The sequence below is a fragment of the Tasmannia lanceolata genome, unplaced genomic scaffold (genome assembly GCF_043159265.1).
Source record: "Tasmannia lanceolata isolate RefF3 unplaced genomic scaffold, GAP_Taslan_0.1 ptg000012l, whole genome shotgun sequence".
In the NCBI taxonomy this organism is placed as follows: domain Eukaryota; kingdom Viridiplantae; phylum Streptophyta; class Magnoliopsida; order Canellales; family Winteraceae; genus Tasmannia; species Tasmannia lanceolata.
This window is the reverse complement of record NW_027518689.1, coordinates 39,795,928-39,822,644: the sequence shown is the minus strand read 5'-3', so window position 1 is coordinate 39,822,644 and position 26,717 is coordinate 39,795,928. Positions and strand designations below refer to the sequence as shown.

General features: G+C 40.0%; 1 protein-coding gene across 4 annotated transcripts; it reads right to left on the bottom strand.

Annotated features, from left to right (window-relative positions):
• Nucleotides 1-479: 479 nt before the first annotated feature.
• On the bottom strand, nucleotides 480-26,717 carry ICS2 (isochorismate synthase 2). 4 transcript variants are annotated; one of them, XM_077392532.1, is made up of 16 exons: nucleotides 26,488-26,713; nucleotides 26,193-26,381; nucleotides 24,900-25,138; nucleotides 24,227-24,344; nucleotides 23,956-24,072; nucleotides 23,620-23,766; nucleotides 21,091-21,165; nucleotides 20,927-20,995; nucleotides 9,936-10,054; nucleotides 9,186-9,243; nucleotides 8,878-8,988; nucleotides 8,521-8,605; nucleotides 4,145-4,242; nucleotides 3,278-3,370; nucleotides 867-1,043; nucleotides 480-768 (listed from the first exon to the last, which is right to left on the bottom strand). In XM_077392532.1, the coding sequence occupies exons 1-15, from the start codon at nucleotides 26,596-26,598 to the stop codon at nucleotides 969-971; spliced, it is 1,704 nt and encodes a 567-aa protein (XP_077248647.1). In that variant the 5' UTR covers nucleotides 26,599-26,713; the 3' UTR covers nucleotides 480-768; nucleotides 867-968. The 4 variants fall into 4 exon arrangements, with proteins under 4 accessions (XP_077248647.1, XP_077248648.1, XP_077248651.1 ...); XM_077392533.1 differs by lacking the exon at nucleotides 480-768 and having other exon boundaries at nucleotides 887-1,043; nucleotides 3,278-3,345; nucleotides 26,488-26,715; XM_077392536.1 differs by lacking the exons at nucleotides 480-768; nucleotides 8,521-8,605 and having other exon boundaries at nucleotides 975-1,043; nucleotides 3,278-3,345; nucleotides 26,488-26,717.

Sequence of the window (26,717 nt, the reverse complement as noted above, 5' to 3'; positions counted from 1 at the left end):
ATATGTATCTATAAACTCTATACTGCACACAAGGAGTGCTAGAATGAAGGACACCCTTGCAAAACCAGACGCAAGGAGCCCAATTTGATTCACGTAGTAAATCCAAAGGAGCAACCTTGGGGTCCTTCATTTTAGCATTCCTCAGAGACACCGATATTTGCACTCAAATGTTTTGATAATGAGCCGAACTCACCTTGTCATTTCTTTTTTAATCGGCTGCTGAGATTTTTTTGGGAATTGTAATAGCGTTTGACACCTTGTTAAATAACAAAAGACAAAGGTGAGTTCGGCCTATTATTTTTTATAAAGGGGACTTTATCAAGTGAAAACAAGAGCACTACTATTACTTTGTTTTCTATTTTGTAATGACATGACTCATTCCACATCTTCATTTTCCCATCTTCTTTTCTTCTTCTTATGCGTTCTACGGAGTTCACAATAGTTCATTAATGCGGCAAGCTTACAGGATGATTTTCACATAAAGCAATCATAACCACAAACCAATATCTTCATAGTTGTAATGATTAACATTTGAATTCTATTTCACACACAACTGAGCAGAAAAAAGAATAAATAATGAAAGTATCTGCTACAGCTTTTTCAAGAGAAAAAAAAAAGGTGTTCTGCATTAGTGGAAGAAGGCTAAGAATCCTGAAAAACTTTTTTACAACATTTTTAATTGCTTAATGTGAATTTGAGCCTTTGCCCAAGTGTTGTTGTCCTCGAGCTTATAACATTGAGGCGAGGAGATCCAATCTCAATGCTTGCCTGGGAACAGAAGAAAAGAAAAAGAAAAACTTGAATGCACAGAAGGGCAAAACAACAACAGCTCAACACACTAGACTAACGTGGGAAATCCAACTGACCCGTCCAGAATCAATCACTTCTTTTGAAAGAATCGATAAATCCCTCAAAGTAACAAGGTAGCTCCAACATTCAGATAGTGTGTTTCATCATCTCTACCAATTTCAGTTGATGGTCTCCATGTGATCCATTTCTTGATAGCAAGGTAGAGGCATCTCATGTTCTATCAACTTGATGAACTGCACCAACAAAGAAATAATATTATTGTGACATGTGTGCAAACAAACAAAAAAGGTAGCGCTTATCCCCACAAATGCAATAAAAAACATGAAAAGTAGCCAAATCGAATGATCATTTTCACCCCTTTATTTTCTACACGGGATTTCGTTATATATATATAGAGAGGAAAAGGATTGTGAGCTTGAGCGTTGGATCCTTATGGTGCGCTTGAGCTCTCAAACCCATGTGGCCCACATTGTTAGGATGATCCAAAGCATTCATTTGAAAGGCCCTTACATAGATAGGGTGTGTACAAAAAATCAGCTCCATAGGATCATCCTAGCCCATCCATTTGTGGAGGTCAAAATGGACAGACCACAAATCTGCCCATTTTTGCCCTCCACTTTTGGAGGGGTTAGGATGATTCAATGGAGCTGATTTTTGGTACACACCCTATCTATGATAGGGCCTTGCAAATGAATGGTTTGGATCCTCACAGAAATTGTGGGACCCATGTGATTGGTGCACTCAAGCGCACCATTTGATTACAGCGCTCAAGCGCACCAACACATTCCTCACATATATATATATATATATATATATATATATATATAGAGAGAGAGAGAGAGAGAGAGAGAGAACGGTTTCTACACACAAGTGTAGATAAGTTATCTACACACTAGCTTAAAATACAGTGGGGGCCCACATTGTTTGGGTGATCCAAACCATTCATCTGATTGGCCCTCACATAGATAGGGTGTCCACAAAAAATCAGCTCCATAGGATCATCCTAACCCTTCGAACCGTGAAGGCAAAAAATGGACAGATTTGTGGAGGTTTATACACGTCCATTTTACCTCCACAAATCTAGGGTTGGGATGATCCTATGGAGCTGATTTTTTGTGGACACCCTATCTATGTGAGGGCCAATCAAATGAATGGTTTGGATCACCCAAACAATATGCCCTCCACTGTATTTTAAGCTAGTGTGTAGATAACTTATCTACACTTGTGTGTAGAAACCGTTTTCTCATATATATATATATATATATATATATATCAGAACAGCTTTTCTTATGTGTATCATCAATGTGAATAGTCACTTAACGTACCAATGTTAGGTTTTCATACATAATGTACATTTATATCATGCATGCATGCTTGGACTTGTACCCATTTAGACAAGCTAAACCATTGTTTAAAAATTCCTAGAGTTGGCTTAGTTTTACATTGGCTGATTTCTTGTCCGTGTTCGAGTTTTCCACTAGCAAGTCAGAAAGACTCGTTTGACTAAAAATTGACCGCGTCAATCATTTGACCCATCAAGACAAGCTAAACCATTGTTTGAAAACTCCTCGAGTTAACATGGTTTTCCATTGGCTGATTTCTTGTCCGTGTTTAAGTTTTTCACTAGCAAGTCACCAAAGACTCGTTTGACTTAAAATTGACTGCATCAATCATTTGACTCTCAAGTCGACTCATTTTTATCATGGTCAAGTTCTTGTCAGTCTGAGTTCCTAAACAATGAGCTAAACCCTCACAATCTATTTAACAAGGTGAGGGTAATTAAATGTCTTACATCTTTTGTATACACGGATTATCCTTAGTTTTGGTGAAAGACTGTTGCACAACTCTTGGTTATGCTCAGAATTTTGGGCAAAGGTTGGGCCATTTCCTTATTTGACATGAATAAGATGAGACAGCCCTTCTTTTCTGAGAATGTCATGCATACACTAGTCGCTGAAGCCAATTAAGCTTTAAAGGTAGCAAAATGCTCACACATTCTTAAAATCATGTGTACACATAGATGTTGGGCCATTGGGATTATTTCTCGTTTCTTCTTTTTTCAAAAGGTGACATAAAATCCTCATAATGTATAGTTTGAGTTATAAGACTATAGGTCAGTAGTTCTTCGGCAGTCCAAAATTCTAGATATGAGGAACAATTAACTATAGTTGACGAAAATATGATTCTGTTATTTCTTTTTCTTCAACATGTATGCAAATGTACACGTGTATTTTCAATAAAATAATCTCCCAAATGTACATGCGTATTTTCAACAAAAGAATTTCTCATAATATCCTTTCAAAATTACAGATTAATGTGCAAAAATGGCCATGAAAAAACTATATATGCAAAACATGGAAGAGAAGGACCCATGTAGGATATGCATTAAATACCAATAAAATTCCACTCCAATTGGAGTATCCATGTAATGTAAAATCAGATTAAAAATGCATAAATAAATATATACCTGGGATGCCTTCAATTCCAGTTCCTCCCACTCTGAGGACGGATTAGCTCCTTCGACTATCCCAGCTCCTGCATAAATTAACATGCCAAGGCCCTAGAATTCAAAATATAGGGCACAAAGCATTTTGAAAAATGAAATGATTCGGTGCACGTATAAACATAAAGTGAATAGCAGTAAAGTGCTGTTAACAATTCTTGAGACTTTTTTGAAAAACTGTGTAGGTTCAAAGACGAAAGAACCATATTGCCCTGCAGAAAATAAATAGCATAAATTCATCACTTCGTAAGTGAGCAAAACAACATGATCTTTGAGGGATTTGGGACTTGGGAGTGAAGAACTTAGGGTCCTTTGGGAAAAAATGGAGGATTTTGTCCACCAAATAACCCCAGTTATTTTTAAATGGCATGCAAACTTGTGTCATTAGAAGATCAGGTGTACCTTTCCAGACAACATAGAGATAATTTGATCATTTAGAAAAGGATGGATTTTCAAGTGACTCCAGAAAAATAAAGGTGTTTCAGTTGTTTCCTACAAAGTATCCTCACAAACCTATTTCTTCCCATTTAGATTTGAAGTATAAAAATTGCTTTTGGTGCCATTATAGTCCCTAAGAGATTACATGAACATGAGGCAGGACTTCAGCTTTTACAAATACATGATGTTTGGGAAAGCTAAGCCTATGAGAGCTTTTACTAATCGTAATATTAGCAGCGAAAATGACAAAAGCAAATGCAGAATGACACTGAGCATTTAGTGCAGAGCAAGCCAATACTTGATTTTACAGATAAAAGCTCTTTTTTTTTAAATAAAAAATAAAAAAAATCAACAGATAAACGACTTATTGCAATCAGAAATTTACTAAAATACCTTTTGCACTAGAGCTGATCTAATTCCAACCGCAAATTCGGTCTCTCTTCCTCCAAACCAACCAACAGGCCCCGCATACATTCCTCTGTCAAACATCTCTGGGACAACCGTAAGATGAAAAAGATTAAAATGATAAAAAAGATTTGTGTGCCATACATCTAAAAATACTTCCAGGGGTTGGTTGTGAAAAGTAAACTCTAGGTGCATACATGAATCAAAGGAGTGCCGTTGCAAATCTAAAACTTGAAGAATAAATTCATACAAAAAAAAGCATGAATTGACTTGGGAAGCCTTGTTTAGTTTTTTATTCTGTTTAATTCTCCTTAAAAGGTTTATTTGGCTCAAATTAAGGCTGATTCCAGGTCATTTTCTATCCCTAAACATTTTCCTTTCTTTCTTCTTCGTCTTTGTTGAATAACATATATTAGGGTAGTTTAGTCATTACTTGTAGTCTTAGGGGTATTACAGTCATTGTACATTTTTGCCCTTAGGGGTATATATACATCGTATACATGTGGAGCTCCCTAGTGGAGACTCTCCATCTCTCCATTCCTCTTCTTCTTCCTCTATCTTCTAACCCTAACCCCATTCCTAACTTGATATCAGAGAAAGATCCTAGGGAAGGAAAACAAGGAAAGAAGAAGAGTCTATATCACCTCAATCCACGCCACTCTTCTCTCTCTCTCTCTCTCTCTCTCTCTCTCTCTCTCTCTCTCTCTCTCCCAACAATGTTGTTGCACCAAATCCCTCTCTCTCAATCTCTGTAATCTCTCTCAATCTCGAGAGTGTATCTCTCTCTCTCTAACTCACGCTGTTTTGCGTGCTTTTTTCTCTTTTCTTCCTGCTGTTTTGACTTCGAAAATCCCTAAAATCTCTCCCTAAATCCCTCACATCTCTTTCTCTCAGATCTAGCCACAAGCCTAAAATATTTCCTCATCTTGATTTTCTCTACACAGAATCCCTACAATATCTTTCCATATTTCTCTCTCATTATCTCTCGCGCAAATCTTTTCTATTTTCTCTTTTGCGCAAATCTGAAACCCCATAACTCACTGTTTACGGAAAACAAACAAAAAACCCAAAAAGAAAAAAAAACATTTTCATTTGTTGTATTTCACCATTTTCGATATTAGATCTCAATCTTTTTTCTCTCTTTCTCAATCTTTCTCTCTTTGTTGTTTACGACAACCATTCTTGGGTTTGGGTTTGCCGTAAACTAAAAAAAAAAAAATCATTTCAGTGCCCCCTAACTTTCTCTTTTGAATTCAGTTGGGAAGAAATCTTCTTCCCAGATCCCTTTTGGCATCCTCCAAAACCTCATATCTACTCCCAAAACCCCAAATCTCAACTCCAAATTCCTTTATTCTGCTCTTTTATATATTTTTTGGCCTTTATGGCTTGTGTTTGTATAGTTCTACTCCCCAACATCCTTTTCCATTCCCAAATCTTAACTCTAAATCTCTTTATTTTCTCTTTTCTATATTTTGTTTTTGCTTGTATGGCCTTTTTCTTCATCTTCAAGGTGCCCCCCACATGTTCGATAAAATTTATAAGAGGGGTTTGGTGCCTTGATAGTCTTCTTTTTGTTGCAAGTTGAAGCTATTTGGCCTTCAACTTGAGGGGGAGTGTTATCATGTAGTTGTTGGTGTTGTCTTTTCCTTTGTTGCCGATAGTTTCCCATCGTTAGTCGGTTCATAAGCGACGGTGTCCCTGTCGACCTAGTCTCACCGGGCGATGGTTTCCCATCGGTGGTCGGGTCTCTGGTCGATGGTATCCCAATCGTTGGTCGGCTCATCGGGCGATGGTTTTCCCATTGTTGGTTGGTTCATAGGTGACGGTGTCCCTGTCTACCTAGTCTCACTGGGCGATGGTTTCCCCATCGTTGATCAGTTATTTTCTTTTTCTTTTCTTCTTATATTCAGGTAACGATATTCATGCCGTTGACCTTGTCACCTCTCCAGGCGAAGGTCTCCCCGTCAACTTTGTCTCTGATGGCTTCCCCATTGGTGGTTATCTTCTCTTAGTGTTATGCTACTCAGCTGATATCTCTGTCATCCAGTGCTACTTTGTCGTTGTTCGTTGTGCGCGCCTTTGGTATGCCTATTTTGCTCATTGGATCATAGTTACCAGGGTGGGAAACAAATTCGGGAAATGAACCGTGAAACGGAAACGGGAAACGCATGGGAAAAAATATAGGGGAAACGAGAAACAAGAAAATGATAGAAAATCGTATGAGAAATGTCTTAGGAAACGCATTAGAAGCGTTTCAGTGATAGAAACAATACACATGAAATACAAGGAAAACACGAAATATGTGGTTTTGTTGGTTTAAACACGAAAAACATTTCTCCAATTTTTTTTTTAACATGTTTCTAAAACGTTTCCGAAACGCGTTTCTCGCGTTTATGGGAAACGAGTTTCCCACCCGCTAGAAATGCGTTTTAGGGGAAACGGGTTTCCCACCTGCCCAAGGACTTTCCGGCAACTATGCGTTGGACAGTTGTCGGTTCCTGCCATGGTGCTTCCATTGCTCGTTGATATGCGGATTTGTTTGACGTGCTCTCATTCAAGGGGAGGCCCTGTTTGATCGCTCTCGTCTTGTGCCATTTCAGGGGGAGCTGCTCCTTTTTTTATGGCCGTTGATCTCGATAGTGTTCAATATGGCCGTCACTACTTTTTATTATGCTTTTCATTATGTATTCACCACACCAGCTTGATGAGTGTTATACCAAGCCGGATTTGCGTATGAGCTTATTGTACTTTTTGTTATTTTTAGTTGGTTGTTGTAGTCTCCTTTGTAGCAAGCTGAAGTTCCATAGTATATAGTATATACACTCAAGCTTGAGGGGGAGTGTTGAATAACATGTATTAGGGTAGTTTAGTCATTACTTATAGTCTTAGAGGTATTACAGTCATTGTCCATTGTTGCCTTATTTGGGGCCTATATATACATCGTATACATGTGAAGCTTGGAGACTCTCCATCTCTCCATTCCTCGTCTTCTTCCTCCCTTCTAACCCTAACTCCATTCCTAACAATCTTCTCTCCGCCATTATTCTTTTAGTTTCTTTATTTCTGTACGCCTGCAATTACGATCACAATCCCCAAATTCATAACAACACATAGCCTTTTCTTGCAACAAAAGCCATTGATTCCTATAGCCTTCAACCTGCCACCACCACCATAGCTTACCATATTTAAACCCTTAACCCTAGCCTCCTTACATTACCCCTAATCCCACAACCCCTTTAACTTAGCCCATCAGCCGTTTCAACCACCTATCCCCCTTCCTCCTTAAACCACAAAACCAGAACTGTAATCCAGTTTATTATTAGACATCATTGCCACCCCTTTGCCTTTCCTTTTCTTCATTTGCACCATCACTAAATCCACCTCCTAACCTACTGAACATCATTGGATCCTAGATCTGATCTGCAATCTTATATCCAGGGTCGGATCCACTAAAACCCTTTTAGAAACCTGTTACAGAACTGAAATCTTACCATAAAATCCTCTACACATAATATAATTAATCAAAGTCCCTAAATCTCTCAACCCCAGCAAAACTTGACCCTGCAGTCCATCTTTTTGGATTGTTCAACCTGTAAAACCCTTCCATACCAGCCATCATAATTACCTACCTCGTTTTCCAGACCTTGAATCAAACCCAGATTCAACATTATACCCCAGATCCACCATTTCCATACCACTTTAACAGATCTGCCCAGATCTATTACACATTTGAACCTGCTATAACAGCCCACAGTATTTTTTTTTCTAACCTTTTTCCAAGCCTTTTCCCTTAAACCCTACCTCTAGATCTTAGAGAGATTGTTCTAGTTGGTCATCGTACTTTAGTTTGGTATCAGAGCGAAGTATTAATCCTTCTCTTATTTGTCCTGCATCAAAATGGGGTGCTTGAAATCAGTATTACCAAAACTTAAACACTTGCTCATGTTGTCTCCTTCTCAAATTTAAACAAAGTAAACAAAAAACAACTTACTATAGAACCATATCTTACTATGCATCACACCAAGTGTGTAGTATTTTATAAGATTGGTCATATATGCACATTTTGCACATTTTGCATTACTATATGATATTGAACAGTCTTCTGTAAATATTCATCTAGAGACTAACAACTACATAAGGTATACACTCATGCAATATCATGAGACTAACAACTACATAAGTTATACACATGCAATATCATCAGCAAAAAGTTCAGTAGTTTGTTGTGAGGTTAATTTCATGTATTGTTCAAAGTCAGTAATTGAAGTTTAGGAAGACTAAGGCCCTGTTTGTTTTAGATTATGACAACCGATTGTGGAATCCCCAACCGATTATTGAACTGGATGCAATGGGATGTCATATACCAGTTTCTGCAATAAATTTGCGTGCTTCTTCTGCAGGCAATCCACAAACCGCTGGACTTGGGTGAAGAGATGACAAGATGTCAAACTGCAAAAGAAGCGAGACAAACAACAATACCCTGTCTTCAAAAAAGGATTCAGATGGATAAACATATCAGCTATGCTAAGAATAGAGTCAGAATTCATGCGTGCAACAGTTGCAAACTTTGTAGATAATTAGAGCATATTAAATTTACAAACAGGTACATGAATGTGCGAGCAAAAACAAGCTAAGAAAATAAAAATTTCTAACTAAGAAAAAGAATCCAGCAATTAAGCCCTTGAGAGAATGAAACTGACCACATTTCATTTAGGGTTTACCTCATCATCTTCACTTCTTAACCTGCCAAATAATTGAGCATAAAGATGCTGCACTCTAGGAAGTTTCCGAATTGCTTTCTTCGGTTCTATTGATACCTGGTTGCATACATTCTACACAAAAAAATATTTCAGAGATTTGGATAGCATGAAAAACATAAAAATCACAAGAAAATTTCAAGTAGAAAATGAACTGACAGAAAGGCATCGAGAAGTTGGACAAAAAAAATTAATAAACTACACATCCGGTATCAATGTAAAACTAAAAAGAAATAGAAGCATCTGTAAAATGGTATTTGAATTTAACTTGCCTCTAGTTTTCTTCTAATGCTCTCTCGTACTATTGTAAACTCAAGGTGGTCTTTGGGGCTGCAAATGAACAAAAAACCACCATCCCATCTTATAAACTCTTTAATTCAGAAATCAATGCAAGAAAGCATTATTTGACTTGTTTAAGTAGAAAAGCTCATAGTAGTCAATCAGTTCCCATTGTTTAGAGGGATGTATTACTATATCAACATGGATATTGAATGCATGCATACCAAGCAGGTCATGAAGAGGATGCCCAGAGACTAAAGACTATTTATAGGACCCAAGCAAAGGAGATGTGCGTCTGAAGAACTATCTACCTCTCTTTCCTGACTATTAACGCATGAGAGAGTCACTCAAATTAAGAATATAAAGCAAAATAAAATTATTTTCAACACCATATATAGTGAGGACTACATTTTACTATTTGGGGGGAAGAGAGAGAGAGAGAGAGAGAGAGAGAGAGAGAGAGAGAAAGAGAGAGAGAGAGAGAAGACTACTAGTTAAAATGGAAAACAATGCACAGGTAAGAGTGGAGAGAGATGGAGAGAATGGCTAAGTTAGAAACTTAGAAAGACTACTTGTTAAAATGGAAAATGATGCACAAAACTATCAAATCCATCAAATTAATAAATTGAAATATATAAAAATTGTAAAATGGACTAAATTATCCAACTTATCTAGACAAACAGCATGATGTTGGGTTGAATTACAGAACATAAACAGTAAATAACTTGAATTTACAAACACACCTGATAAGTAAATCGCGTTCAATTTGAAGATCTAAACCCTTAGATCCCCCTCTAGCACGGGTTCCAGCTAAAGCCTCACTTGAAACATTAAGGTATTTTCGATGAAACAGTTGCTCTGGCTATTCACAAAATTTTCATAATATCAATCAATTATTTAGAACATAGACAATCAAAATATAAGTTGTGATTATGATTACTCATGCATAAGGTTGAAGTTATCGTTTTCATAAACTAGACACGCACAATGCAAATACTTATCCAATGCTGAATATAATTCTCCACAGGTCTGGTATTCATCAAAAGACATTGGAACAAACAAGATGTAGTTCAAACATTTCACAAAAGCCATGCCATGTATGTAGAGAAGAAATTTATGCCAAGTGAAACTTCACTACAGAAACATAAGAAGATCGGAGCATTCAGAGAAAATATTTATACAACAGCTGCAAGCTAATCACCTTATATGTTGACTGAGACTGTTATAAAAGGAAGTTACAGTGATTACAATAGTGTAAGGTAAACTCAAAAGGAATAAAAAATAAAATGACATAAAGGAAAATACTAAAACTTAGTAATATTTGACTTAACTAGCAGGATGATAAAAATGGAGACAACCTAACGCGAATGGAGGATAATTTTTAGAGAATGACTAGGCAGACAATCATTGTCAGGATCAATGCTAATGATCATTTTTTGGGTTCCACATAGGGACATGTAAGTGCAATTGAGATTGTTGATGTTGTAGAACATCATGAGGAAATCCGCATGGTCTTGGTCCCATGGACATCCCTTGCATAAGATACAGGACTAGAAAAATCAACAGTTTATCGTTTCTTGGCAGAACACTGAATGAGGATTGATGGCTCAAGGTCCTAGGATCATCTGATCAAGGTGTTCTCAACGGCATTTGGCCAGACTTTGGTCTCCATCCAAATCAACGGATCCGATCATATGCACTTGGCACAAGTGAGAACTAGAAAGTAGTTACCAAAGATATAGATCTGAATGAGGTCTGAAGGCACCATACCAATCAGTGTGACTTATTCTTTCTTCAACATTGTACATAATCGAGATGTGAAAGAAAAAAACTTTAAATCAAATCAATTTTTTCGTTCTTTTATTCTATATTCTTTTGTTTATCAAATCAATATTTTCATTCTTTTATTCTATTTTCTTTCGTTTATTTTTAGTATTCCTAGTGATACTATATGCAATGTGCATTTCTCTTGAAGACATCAAACTATTGAATGTGGCTCTAGGTGAGTAGATTTCTTAAGAAGGGAAGGTCGAATTTCGCAACACAGTACCTGAGTTGCAGTGTTGCACTAAGTGGGAGCAGACCAAGTATAGATGCAAGCTCAAAAACTCAAGAACCAAAAGAACCTAAGAAGCATTTATATTAAGTAATCTTGGAAAAAATATAACAGATGCATTATATTTGATAAACTAAAGAGAACCTATGTAGTGGGGTACTAAAGACTTACTAAATCAAGATTAAAAATGACAAAAACTGCATGAGTACAAAATTGATTGAGTTAAAGGTGATCATGAGGAAATAGTAGCAGCACTAGTTGGTGGAAAGGTGATCATGAAGAAACAGGAGCAGCAGTATTTGGTGGAAAATGCAAGAGAAAGTTCAAAACCAGGGATAAAATTCTAGACCTGAAGTGATACGTAGGGTAGAAGATTCTATTACTAGCCACAAACCTAAAGTGTGGCGCTAACATCTTGAAAAGTCCTTTTTTTACCTTTTTTTCTTTTTTATTTAAAAAAACCAAGATAGTGTGTGTGTAGAGAGAGAGAGATAAACAACAATAAAAATTGACCAAGGTGGTCAATTACAAAAGCAACAAGATAAACAAGAAACATAATCTACAGAGGAATAGGAAAGAACGACTCTATAGAAAGCTCGTCCCTAAAAACACCACCTCTAGCAGAGTCCACTTCCAAATCGTCTTCTTGGAAAATGTGGAGAAATGACATTTGAATTTGATAGCCAAATCTATTCTTCAATTGGATCTGCAAGGCAGCAAGGAAAACCTAATCTCTTTGCCCAATTTATAATTGTTAAAGTATAAAAGATAAATAACGCCTTTCTCCTACAGCTTAAGCTTTTGGGGAAGTCGGTAAGTTTCTAACATGGTATCAAAGCCAAAGGTCTCGAGTTCAAACCTCCTGGATAGCAAAAATCCACATGTCCACATGCGATGGTTGGCCCAAAGTGGGACCACCTGTGCCACGTGTTTGCCAAGTGGGCCACCCGTGCGGGGGAGTGTTAAAGTATAAAAGACAAATAATGCCTTTCTCCAACAGCTTAGGCTTTTGGAGAAGTCGGTTAGTTTCTAACAATAACATTTCATAAGTCGCCTTCACAATTAAGGGACCTTCAAAATTAGAAGAGAGAAGCATTAATTCTTGTCTTAATGCATATACCTCCACTTCTTCAAATTCTTGATCCCCAACAGCCCCCATTATGCCTGTCCCACCCAAGGTTTTATATTTCAGTTTCGGCCGAAATCATGTAAAAATTATGATAATGATTTCTTTTAAAAATAAAAAAAATAAATTCGACCGAAATGTCTAAAATTTTAGTGATTCAGTGGAAATTTCATAAATTTAGGTGGACATTTTTTAAAATTTCAGTGGAAATTTTGTAAAAATTGCTAAAAACAAAATTTCAACCGAAATTTTGTCAATTTCGGTGAAATTTCAGTCTTGTAGAGAAACGACTTCATGTAAATTTTGTTTCGGCCATAGCCAAAACCGAAATATTTCGGTTATTTCGTTTCATTTCGGCCAAAATTTAAAACCACAGTCTCACCTTGCTCAGATGATCTCATACAATACACCCAGACTTTTGGACTTAGATTGCCGATATTTGATCCATAAACTTTTAGCTTGATGTGATCTATTGACCATAGCATCCATCTCTCCACCAATTGTGAATATAGAAATAAAACCCCACCTCCCACTAAATCATTTTTCAGAGAATATAATTGACTATTCACTCAATGCTGTAAATACCATGAAATTGGGGTGATATTAACAGAAATATCACTAAAGAAACACCAATTACCTAGCAATAAAATGATAAGCAAGCTTAGTATATGTGGTGAAAAATTTCTCTAATATATAATACAATACAACCAACTTCAATACCATAGAGATAATAATGGAATAGATTGGGTTTGAGCCTCTAGCTCAATGGTAATGGCTTTGCATTTCAACCTAGAGGTTGAAGGTTCGAGAGGTTGAAGGTTCGAGCCCAGTTTAACGACCAAAAAAAAAAACAGAATAGATTGCATTTGATAAGATATTTAGATATTTACTAAATCATGGTTCATCCCTAAAACCACACCTCTCACCCCGGAAAAAAAATTTTGGGACTTAACAGCAAAGGAAGGATAGGTTTATAAACTGATAAGCGTCCAGTTGGGATTTGCCGATTTGCTGTCGGATTCACCCTGCCAGACCCCACCGGGTGGGCTTAGTCCGGATTGCCCCGGAAGATAGAAGCCTTCGTTTGATTTTTGAATCAAGATACCAATGGTCACACTCAGGTTATTGGATAGGAAAATGAGCATACAGAGACCATTCGTGAAGGTGCAGTGAACACTCCTCTTGCTCCCATCATATTTGCAGAGACCATTCGTGAAGGGCACGGTTCTAGGCAGTTTAAAGTTGCAGAAATACTCTTGCAATTACGCCTCCTTGATGTTTGATGAAATGCCTCAAAGAGACTTGCCAACTATTGTTTGCAGGGACATTCCAGCAGTGATGCCCACCAGGTGTTTGAAGAAACGTCTATGCGAACCATATTGCGAAGGGGCATATCGTAAACCCATATAATCTCTTCCATTTTCGGTCTTTATATAGCCCATTCATCATCACCAATCTCAGCCGATTGCACCACGGATTGCCGACGGTCATTCAGGAATCACTCAATACAAGTTACTCTCGGAGAGATACTATAAGTAGGAGCCGTGAGGGTTATACCCGCCTTCTAGTGCCACCGCACCATTAGTATCTCAACACCTGGACACCTTGTGTGTAAAACGGACATAGTTCGTATGCTGGGCGATAGTCACAGCATACAAGTAACTATGCACCCGGCCAGGTGGACCTCACGACATTAAATCTGGTCGCCATCTACAGAAGGATTCTCGTACAAGGATAATTTTGCAGGGAGAGGGATCTTCTTCTCATCTGTATCCTCTACCTCTTCTTCTTCAGCTCCTTCAGATTCGGTGTCTTCCTCCATCTCGGTCTCCGCGTGGGTTTCCGATCCAGAATCCGGTGGATTCTCACGGCTCGGTGGTCGGCACATTTTGCAGAGTGGAGGAGGATTCCGTGACAATTATGACCTCCGTCGGGGTGAGAGGTGTTGGGGGAGATCGCCCTAGATGGGCCAGTGGGGCGAATTTGATCCCTCTTGGGGTCCGGCGGATCAACCCCGAAGCAGGCGTTTTGGGCGATTCTGTAGGAGGTTGGAAGAAGTTTGGCTCTGAGCCGGCAGTTGGGCAGAGAAATTGGCCTCACCGATCTGAAGAGGAGTGGCTACCCGTCCGAAGCAAGAAGGGAAGACGAATGGAGAGTGCCTTCCACAAAAGAAAGAATAGAGAACTGGGAGATTGGAGATGTTGCAGATGTGCTTTCAGGAATTTTCGAAGGAGGGTTAGATGTTGGAAGTGTCATAAAGTCTGGTCCAGTTCGGACTTCAATTTTCCAGGGCACCAAGAACAGTCAGCGGATCCGATGGCGAGGAGGCGGCTTGTTCCTAAACCAACAGCGCCTCAAGCAGAGAATGTTAGAATGGAGCCGTTGCTTCCTGCAACTTCGGAAGGTGTAGCTTTCAACCTTGAAGTAGTCCCCCTTAAGTCTATTAGTAATGCAGACTTAGGCTTATGGGGGAAGATGAAGGAAGGGTGGGATGGTGATCTGGATGCGCTGGAAGACTGGCTCTCTCGCAATAGCAGGACTGAAGCTGTGGTGTATAAAATTGCTCCTTTAGAAATCCAAATTTCCATCCCAGGGGGCGCTAATCGATCTCACTTAATCAGAGATTGGTGCTCTCCATCCCATTCTCATCTGGAAGATCTACAGAAGTGGGATACAAAATTTCCTAAGGCGGGGAAGCCTTCCTGGTGGAAAATAGAAGGAGTTCCGCCTGAAGCATGGTGCGCCGATAATTTTCAGCTTATAGGGAGGAAAATAGGCCAGGTGGTGGAGGTAGATTTGTCGTGTTATGCGGGTTTCGGATATGAAGTGGGTAGGATGCTGATCATGTCTGAAGGACACCCCGGAAGTGAACTATCTCTCCAAAGCTCTATCGATGGCACAATTCGTTGGATTCTAGCCTCCCGGGAAAGAGCTGACGACGACCCGAACTCTGCAAAAATCTCCTCTCCTTCTCCGGCTGGGCAGATGGTTTCCGAAGAAGAGTTGGGTCTTCCTTTAAATACTCCTACTGAAGGGGTAAGTGAAGCTGAAGTAGTTCACCATCCCATAACTGCAATCCATGATGTCTTCAATGCCATCAATGAAGCCTCAGCATTGCTGTCGGTGCCGGAGATAAATGCTGGGGTCGTCGGGTTGGTGGAGTCGGAGATTCCTTCACATTCAGCCTATTGTGCGCAGAAAGCGGCACCGGTTAGCAGCATCTCACCTGGCAAAAATGTTGAATTTCAAAAAGGGGGTCCCCCACATGCATACAGGTGGTCCAGTGTAGCTGGTCCTATTCAAGACTCATCAGCAACAGCTACTCCTTACTCTAAGGTCAACAGCTTTGAAGATATTATCTCAGCCTTATCCCCTCCGCACCACAGCAACTCTCCTCGAGTAGATGTAATCTACGTGCCCGATTCGGGTCCAATGGAATTTTCTGAAAGAGAAGTTGCTTCAGAGGACCTTTGGGCTTCTCCACTGGTGAGTCCTGGGAACCAGGAGGAGAGCCTCCTCCACGACTCAAGCACAATGGGCGCTACTCGCACGTATTCTGAGACTGAGGAGGAGCTCGGTGACAACCGGGTGTGGGGGTATAGTCTGCAACGTCACAAGAGTAGGTGTATCCTTATCTCTCGTGATGACCGTTTCTTCATTCAGTGCCGGGTGGGGCAAAGGAAGGTGATCATTGATTATAGTGGTTTGGGAGGTATGAAGCATTTATTCTCTGGTGAAGTTAGGGAGTGGTCTTTTCGCTCGCTCGTCAGGGTATCGCTTAGAAGTTTCTCCCATCTTTGTCCACTGAGATGGTGTAGCAAGGCGGATTTTCAGCTCCTGCCTTGTGACTCAGAACTCTCTTATGTCCCTCCACGGAATGACTCAGGCTTGGTTTCTTCCCAACAGGTGCTTGAATTGATGGTGGATCATACCATGCACATTAGTTCTCATCTGGGTCTAATATTTCCGGGTCCCGTTGAGGAATATAGGTCTAGCATAAAGGCGGCAGAACTACGGGAGGTCGCTGGAGTGTCATCTCCAGTCTCCAAGTAAACCTGAAACGCACGGAGCGCGAATTGGTGAGACTTCAATCGGATATCAATTATGATTCTGGATCGCATAGCAAAGGTCTCACATCCCAGAAAAAAGGAAGAAAGTCTGGTATCAGGGCGGGGAGGAATTCATCGGAATACAGTTGTTAATGAAGATTTTATCCTGGAATATAAACGGCTTGGGCTCTCGGGAGAAAAGAATTCAAATCAAAGCATTAGTTAAACATCGGCGCCCTGAGGTTGTTTGTCTTCAGGAAACAAAGATGGAGCAAATCCGTAACATAGATATGAGAAGCATGGGGTTCAATACTGACTGGAATTTTGCTTTCTTAGCATCCAAAGGAGCTTCAGGGGGCATCTTGGTGGCTTGGGATTCAGTCTTGTGGGACAGCACGGATGTTTGGCGTGGAGTTTTCTCTCTCTCCGTTGCTTTCCGAAAATGCAATGATAATTCAGTCTGGTTCTTCTCAGGCGTCTATGGTCCTTTGTCATCCTCTGAGAAGTGTCTTTTTTGGGAAGAATTAAATCAGACGCGACGCCTATGTTCCGCTCCTTGGTGTATCGGGGGGGATTTCAATGAAGTTCTAGGATCAAGAGATCGACTTGGGGGGTCAGCGAGTCACTGCGGGCATGAGATCTTTCGCTGATTTCATCGCAATCAACGAGCTCGCAGATTTACCTTTGGGTGGCTCCTCTTTCACCTGGGCCAGAGGTTCGAACCGGAGTCGGCTTGACCGATTTCTTCTCTCGGGTGACTGGTTGGCAATTCTTTCTGAAGTCTATCAGCAGGCTTTACCCCATTCAGTTTCAGACCATTGCCCTCTCCTTTTGTCTCCTAAAATGGAGTTCTGGGGCCCGCCCCCCTTCAGATTTGAATTAGCTTGGCTGGAAAATCCCCAAATGGAGGCTCTCTTAGTCCGATGGTGGTCTGAAAGTGTCTTTGAAGGTCCAGGGGACGTAGTTATAGGCAAAAAATTACGCTTCATTAAGGGGAAATTAAAAGAGTGGGATAAGGAGCAGAAAGAAGTGGACCAAGGCAGGAAGAGGATTCTTGAGGACAGATTGATGGAGATAAATACATTGGCAGAGAGTGGTTTGGCCTCGGCGGAGGATTATGAGCAACAAGGAAGATTAATTCAAGAGCATAAAGAGTTGTTGATGCTTAAAGAAATCTCTTGGCGCCAAAGATCTCGAGTCAAGTGGTTGTTGGAGGGAGATAAAAACACAGCCTTCTTCCATGCCATGGCTAGTGCTCGCAGAAGAAGGAACAGAATTGAATCCTTAGAAGTGGAGGGGGAGATTGTATCTGACAAGGAGCGAATTATTGAAGAAATTATTGAATTCTACAGATCTTTATACTCAGCTGATGAGATGTTACGCCCAATTCCTCAAGACATTTGTTTTGCTAGCTTAAGCCTGGAAGCTTCAGCCGGATTGGAAATCCCTTTCTCTGAGGTGGAAATCCGATCAGCACTATTTTCTCTGGCAAAAGATAAAGCCCCTGGACCCGATGGTTTTTGTTTGGCTTTCTTTCAAACTTGCTGGGAAACAGTAAAATCGGACATTCTTCGATTCTTCATAGAATTTTTTGAGGGAGCCATCCTTGACAAAGGGACAGGTGCAACTTTTCTCGTCCTCATTCCAAAAATTGAAGGAGCAACAAAAAGCTCGGATTTTCGCCCGATTAGCTTGGTGGGCAGCCTTTACAAAGTCCTCGCAAAGGTTCTGGCGGATCGTATCAAAGTGGTTCTTCCTTCAATTATATCGGTCTGTCAAAGTGCCTTTATAAGCAACCGGCAAATTCTTGATTGTTCTTTAACAGCCAATGAAGCCATTGACTATTATCGGAGGAAGGGGGAAGGTGGCATTCTATGCAAGCTTGACATGGAGAAGGCATATGACCGAGTGGATTGGGCAGCATTAGATTTTCTCATGGGTCGTATGGGCTTTGGGGGTAGGTGGAGAGGGTGGATCCGGAACTGCTTATCGTCCGCTTGGTTTTCTGTCCTCATCAACGGATCAGCAAAAGGATTCTTCAAATCTTCTAGAGGATTGCGGCAGGGCGATCCTCTCTCTCCTTTTCTTTTCCTGATTGTGGCCGAATCACTGTGCAGACTGCTGAAAAAAGGAAGTGAGTTGGGGCTATATCAAGGGTTCCTTATTGGCGAGAGTAAGGTGGAAGTATCGCTTCTTCAGTTTGCGGATGACACTCTTCTGTTCTGTTCTCCGGTCATATCCCAGATTCTTAACCTTAAAGCTATGCTTCGTTGTTATGAGATGGTTTCGGGTCAAAGATCTAATTTCGCAAAATCTCGGTTGTTCGCGATCAACGTTTCTGAGAGCGATGCATCCTTTTTCGCCGGAATTATGGGGTGTGGTTTAGATGTCTTTCCAGCAACCTATCTGGGTCTTCCTCTTGGTGTGGGTCGACCGAAACACAACCTATGGGCTCCTATTATTCAAATGATTGAGCGACGTTTGGCCACCTGGAAGCGCCGGTTGGTTTCCAAAGGAGGTAGATTGGTGCTTATAAAGGTCGTTCTATCCAATATGCCGATATATTTTCTCTCTCTTTTTCAATGTCCCGCCTCGGTTGCTAAACGCATCGAACAAATTCAGAGACGCTTCCTGTGGGGCGGATCAGGGTCTTCCAAGGGGGTCTCCCTGATTAAATGGAGTATGGTCTGCTTGCCTACTAAAAATGGAGGTTTGGGTATCAGGAGGGTTCAGATTTTTAACCAGGCCCTTATGGGCAAGTGGCTGTGGAGATTTGGCGAAGAACAATCCTCTTTGTGGGTCCGGGTCATTGGAAGTAAGTATGGTTCAGATCATGGGCATTGGGACTCTGTTGATAATTTTAAACTCAAAGGTCTCACGGCTTGGAGGGACATCTTGAAGTTGAAGTCGTTATTTGCTCCTGGCGTCCGATTCAGAGTATATAGGGGGGATCGAATTCGGTTCTGGCAGGATCCTTGGTGTTCGGACGATCCTCTTCAAGTGATGTTTCCTGACTTATTCATCGTTTCATCTCAGAAAGAGGCCTGGGTATCGGAATGTTTTGTAAGGGAACATGGGAAGGTGGCTTGGTCTCCTAAGTTTCGCAGAGACTTCTTTGTTAGGGAGTTAAACTCTTACAGCGCCGCCCTCTCCTTATTGGATTCTTGCTTCATCAAGTCTTCGGGCGTAGATCGTCGGATTTGGATTTGGAATCCTTCGGGGATATTTTCAGTCAAATCTTTTTATAACCATCTGATCCCTTCTTCAGTGGAGCATGTGTCCTCCTCGGTTTGGAGACAATCTTGCCCTCCGAGAGTTGCTTTCTTTGGGTGGTCGGTTAGCTGGGGCCGCATTCAAACTATGGATTTTTTGAGGAAACGAGGAATGTGGTTGGTAGATCACTGTCCTCTATGTTTATCCGCTGGGGAATCCATTGACCACCTTTTCATACACTGTAAGGTTGCTCGCCATATTTGGGGTCTTATTTTTTCTCGTTTTGGAATCAGTTGGGTCCCCTCCAACTCTATGGCTGAATTCATTCAGAGTTGGGCCTGGACTCCTTGGAAAAGGAAAGGCAGAACGCTGTGGAAGATGTGTCTCCTGGCCTCATGGTGGTTCTTGTGGAAAGAGAGGAATGCTCGTATCTTTGAAGGGAAGGCTAGATCTCCCTATTGGATTTATATTCAGTTGATAGCTGCGGTCATATCCTGGGCTCGAAGCCTTCCTCTGTTTCGTTTTGTTTCAGCTTTCGACCTCTGGGAAGGATGGTCAATCATATGCTTGGAATCGGCTACCAAAGTGAAAATCCTCCCCTCCTGGATTCCTCCTCCTCCGGGGTCCCTGAAACTTAACTTTGACGGATCGTCTATCGGCAATCCAGGAATGGCAGGAGTATGGGGGTTATGTAGAAACCACAAAGGGGAAGTCCTCTGGGCCTACTCGGGGCCTATCGGAGTGGCAGACTCAAACGAGGCAGAGGTCCGAGCCGTTCATAGCGGGCTTCTCTCGATGCCTCGTCTAGAGTGCGACAAAATTATCGTCGAAGGGGATTCCTTAAATGTTATTCGCTGGCTTTCGGGTAACGCTTCTCCCCCTTGGCGATTTTTGCCTCTCTTAGAGGAAATAGAGGACAGAGCTAAGGGCTCCTCAATAGTTTTTCGCCATGTCAGGAGATCAGCCAATGCGGAAGCAGACACCCTTGCCAAGAAAGGAGTCTTTCGGGCCGCGTTTGAGTGCTTTGACTATCTACCTCCTTGAATTATTGTACTGCTATCTTTGTATTATCTTTGTTCCTTCAGGACCACCTCGGTTCTGTTTTTACATATAGATATATATATATATATATATATATATATATATATATATATATATATATATATTCTGTTGCCCTTTTCAAAAAAAAAAGATTACTGGAATATAAAACATAATAAATGTTCATGACACCTTCATATAAGCCTGTAAGTAAACGTAAATTAAAAATCAGAAGCTTCCATATCAACGTACAGTATTCCCAACAAATGCTGCTGCATTGGGCGGCTGGATACAAAACTGATAAGAATTTTGGCCTTCAGCCTGCTTACATTACATTAAAATAGAATAGTTATTGACCAAAAACCAAATTATGTAGAGGAAAATTTGAAACATGAACAATAAGGAGAGAAGCATGCCTGTAAACAAGCTACCAATGCTATAGGATCGAGATCAGCACTAGTAACAACTCTACTACTTCGTGCAAGTACAACCTGAATCATTATGAAAATAGGTAAGTAAAAGGTTGAACGGATGAGGCAGAAGAATGCCAATGGACCGAGAAAGGCCCTATTTTAGTGTCATAATGCTGACGGCTATAGTTTATGATAAATACAAGCAGTGTTCATCTTTTCTTTTCTTTTTTGAGAAAAAACAGTGTTCATCTTACTTGCATGAAATGTACCATGATGGGCATCTTGAGAAAGAGAGAGACATTATGGGGGTCCCTCTATCATCTCTAGATCTATAAAAAAGAAGCCCCTCGGGTCCCTGCTCATACACACACAACAAAGCTCTTCTCATGGTTGCAATACAAGGCGAACCAGCGAGAAGAGCATTTGGTGCCCATTGCCTCACTCGTGTAGAGAAGAGAGAACTGAGGAAAGGAGATAAGCCGAGTATCACTGAAGCCTAATCTTACTGGAACGACAAGCAAGCAATCAGACACGACTGGAACACAAGCAATCGGGGCGGGTATGTGTTTTTGTTGTTACCGTGAAACCATTGTAAATCATTGTTTTTCTCAATGTCCACCCCCAAGATCCTGATTTAAGTGTTCCTCATGGTTAACTCACACTTTCCTAGAATCGGTTGTATATGCGCTCCTCACTGGCTAAAGCTCGTTGTCACCTACAACTCAACGAAATACCCTTGACCATGAAGCAAATAACGACTTCTTGCAAGACAATGACCCTTGAACTCGTACCACTTGTTCATAACAACCATCAAATGCCTATCTATCCTCTTGTTGTCACTTCCATGGGCATCGCTCCTGCTTGTTCACAATATCCATTAGACGCTACTTCGTTCAAAGATGACATTGCTCCCACTGCATTATTAAGGAGTGTCTTAGTTGGTCGGATGAGGTATAGCTCTTTGGTCGTAGTTTAGGGGACAATTCAGGAAGTAGCTTTCAATGATCTTAATTTGTTTTTGGTTGTTTTGATGGTGTGATCATTTGAGAATTGGTTTTGGTGTGTACACATGGAATTTCATTGAGTAAGATGTTTCTCCTTTTTTTTTAGATTGAGTATTTGATTGTTTTACAATTTTCTATGCTTCTATATTTTCAGCCCCCCAAAACCTTGCAATTGTCAACCAGAACAGCCATCAATCTCATCCTCATCAGTAGTATAGAAAATCGAACTGCTAATCTCATCAGCGAAAGATAATTCCCTGACTTTGTTGTCTCTGAAACAAAGGGAATTGGGTTTCACTACTGCACTTCAAGCATGGCCAACAATTTGAATAATCAGAAAGCTCATCTTGCAACACGGCATAAAAGGCTTGCTCAAATGTTCCCACATCTTCCCTTGGAAATCTATCAGTATAGCTTTTGACCTTCCTAAACAGCCACCCCAGTTCACAAAGCTTCTGAACCATGACCCTGTTTCCCTCGGTGCTCTCAATGAATCTGACAGCATGTATGTGTGAGTTGTGCTATAGGGATTTCTAGATGTTCATGAGGAATGGATGGGTTTCGAGTAGATTTTTTCCCTTGCGTTGGCATGGAAGGAGTGGTGGTGGTGGTGGGAATAGAAGGAAGAAGAAGCCAAAGGTGGAATCAGGCTCTGGAACATCCTAATATGAATCCTCCCAATTCCAACATTTGGTTCAAAAAATGAGCGGAATCAGGGAGACAGAAAGGACACCAAGGCAGAAATAAAGGAAGAAAAAAGGGTGGAATATGTTTCCTGCCCCAAAGGTGGTATTTTGATTCCATCACGGTTGGAATAAAAAAATTATTGGATTTTTTAAGCAATTGTTTTAGTTTATTTTTCCCTTCCAATTTTTTAGTCAATCCAAACACATACATAAACTGACCTACAATTTTTAAAAATAACAAATGACAAAACTAACCCTATGTCATACACCATCTAATATAGTTCTCCTAGAGCCCAAAGCAACATTACTCAAAAAATACACTAGCTAGGCTCACTTATGGGTCAAAAAATACACCGTTAAAAGGCCTTAGTCCACAATTGATGTCTTAGTATTCACCTTCTGCTAATAGTTCTAGTCAAGGGGACCAAAATAATAGCACATAGTTACTGTAAACTCAAATTGAAGCAAGTGAACCACACTAGAACAGCAGTCTTTTCACTGTAACAATGAGTTAGTTAGCAACTAGTGAAGATTTGATCACATCTCCATTCCTAGCTTCAATCTTTATATCGATCTTGAAAAAAAAAAGAAATTAACTATTTTCAAAAAATAAAGATGTTAGCTATGATATCAGGGTGAAACTAGCACCTTCCACTTAAAAAAGAAATAGACATTAAAAGTCTGCCCTTACAATCGAAGAAGACAATCATTGTTCGGGAAACACCCCAATTAAGTGATAACAGTAGTCGGCCTTTTGGAACCATAGGGAAAAGTGAGAAGAAAAGTGAAAATGGAAAAGCTTTATTTAGTTGTTTTATTTGATGAATAGAGCAGTAAATTACCTTGACTAGACCCGAGCTATTTCTATTTATCATCTGTAAAGCTTTCTTGACAGCAATATCCCAAGATGACTTGCTGGGAACATGATTCTTACTAATAATTGTTGTTCTTAGAACTTCCTTCTTTAACTTCACAGAAATGGAGGAAATCTGCATCATTAGAAAGATTTTAAAATTACCATTAAAAAAACAAATTTTTATTTTTTAAATTATGGATCATGACTAACAATAGAAATTCTCAACTCAACTCAACAAAGCCTTTGTCCCAAACTAGTTGGGGTCGGCATGACTAACAATAGAAATACAAGGAAAAATATGATACAACATTCAACTCTAGACCTGGCACATTGTAGCTTGGAGCACATCTACCGCCATTTCCCATGTCCATAGAAGGGTGTCATCCCATGCAATGGTAGCAGCAAGGATGGAACTTCCCTCAAGCTCATCAAACTCAACCTGTCATTCAGTTTCTAGGATTGTGCTATTTAAATACTCAGGAATAGGTGTTTAAGAGAAATTTGAGATACAAGAAGAGAACATAGGTATATCACCACAGATTTGAAGCCTAATTTGCAGAAACTTTTTTGACAAAAGGAAAAAATGGATCTACCTGGGGAATAATAAAGTAAAATGAACCAAAACCCTCCCATTCAGAAGAAATTTTCGTCCTTGCATCAAATCGCATAGCTCCATACGCACGAATTAAAGGGCAATCCTTTGACAGGAACCTTCATAATAAAAAAAATAGTAACAGTTTCAGGGTTGAATCAACCAGTTAATTGTCTTTCCTACTCCCTAGTATTGTTATAATATATGATTGAAGTGTTTTCTTGTAGTTCCCATGTGTTAAATATGAACTTATGCATTTATCTGTAACTACTAGATACAGTTCCCATGTGATAAATATTTAATTGTGAATTTATGTGTAACTACTAGATACAGTGCTGGAAAGATAAATATCTTTCACTTTTTTCTCTCATCTACTGTTTTAGACTTTTAGTGTCATGTTAGTATTATTTTCTTGTATTTTGCAAGGGTTTGTGTAGCAATTAAATGCCAATATGGAGTTTTTGGGAGGAGCCCTTCTTTATATTAAAACTAACAAAATTTCAGGGTGCCCCAATAAGATCAAAAGTAACTGGATACTGAATCTTGATGGAAGAATTATTGATATATGCATTATAAGAAATAAACAGCAAGGGATTTGTAGTTAGGAGAAAATATATTATCATGTGGAAACAGCTTTTTGTAATGATACATATTCATTAGTTAATCATACCAACCTCTTTATACACCTCCAATCATCCAGAGTAAATGGATGAAACCGTTGAAAGAAAACTGCAGATCCCACACCAGCAACGCTAACTGAGTTGGGTATTGTTGCATTCTGGTATTCTCCATTAGTCGTGCCGAAGAAGAGATTCAATTCATTGCTCTGATCTCTGCCAGAAAAGAAACAACGAGGAAGCTGACTTTGCGAATGGAGCCAACCAATAGCCTCTATCTGTTGCTGGATAGGAACCTACATATGAATGTTATTGAATGCTTGCATCAAAATGTCAGGAGATTCAACACATTGGAGTAACAATATACCATTGACGATGCAATATGCCATTTTCTTTTGTCTTACCACGTGGTACAGAGCTCTTCCCTACTAAAGAAAAATTAGAGCAAAATTTATATGAGGGGTATGAATAAAAAGGACATGAAATCAATGTTGAAATGCACCTGAACTCAAATTCTTTTACAAAGTCTCGTGTCTAAGAGATGCTTCGGATGTGATTCTTTGGCGGTAAGGGGGAAAAAAGCATTTTCCTACCAAGGACCAGTTTCGTGGTCTGCCGAGGAACTTCGAAATTGTGGTCTGCCTGCTGCAATTGGCAAAAGCAATGGGATGCACTCGGGACATTTCATATAGTAATTTCTGATCAATTCCCAAGAAACATCACCATCCCCTATATGAAATGTCCCGAGTGCATAATATTGGGATAATGCTGCAATCCACGCCCATTAGTAAACATTAATGGGCAAGTGTCTAGTGCTTACAAAAGCACCAAACTTAAAGAGCTTTTGAATAACATGTCTTACTCATTGGGCATGTCTACGCAGCGGTGACATCAAAATTGTAAGCGACCCAATGGATCACCCGTAGCCTGAAGAATGGGGTACAAAATTCTCGCCGATTCTCAAAACCAAAAAAAAAAAAAAATCCATTGCCTGAAAATCGCACTAGTCAAACGATCCAATTAGGTCCTGTTTGTTTAAATTCTGACAACCGATTGTGGAGTCCCCAACTGATTAGTGCAATTTTTGGTCCAATAATCGGTTGGGGAATCCACGATCGATTGTCATAATCTAAAACAAACAGGGCCTTAGCTGCCCATTTGCAAGCCGTGCAATGGCTAATCAATGGCAGAAGCCTTCAATTGGTGATCTAGATTTCCCACCGATATCTATGCCACATGTATGCTAAACTAACCGAGATTACTAATACTCCTAAATCCCAATATCTTTTCATCATCACAACTTCTTTCTTCACTAAAAAAAAAAAGGAATAAGAATAGTTCTTGTGTTACCTCGAGACGGATAATCCCAGAACTAAAACCAGGAGGATCAGATTTCATGGCTGAAATGGCCAAATTAAGCTGATTCATTGCTGTCCCCAGAGTTGAAACTCCTGGGAAAGTACGAGTCTCACAGATTCCCACCGGAATTTCAGGGTCTCCTCCACAACCATTCATGGATAGTGCAAAAAATCGGTATCTCTATCACATTAAATTCAACAGTAATAATTAAGAAAAAAAAAAAAAAAAAACGAAAAGAGATTAGATTTTTTTAACAAAGAAGATATATGTAAAATTATATGCTTACATTTGGCGCCAAAGAAACAGCTTGAGAAGTCGAAATTGGCGCCGCTAAGAACCAGCCCTTCATGGATTCCGGAGCCACTAGCCTTGCAATGCAGCGTGGCGCCACCTCCATGAGAGAGAGAGAGAGAGAGAGAGAGAGAGAGCTTTGTGAGAGAGATAAAGCTTGAAGAAATAGTAGAGAGGAGAATGGAGTGATTTTTCCTGTTTGTTTTTTCTGAAGGATGAACGCCT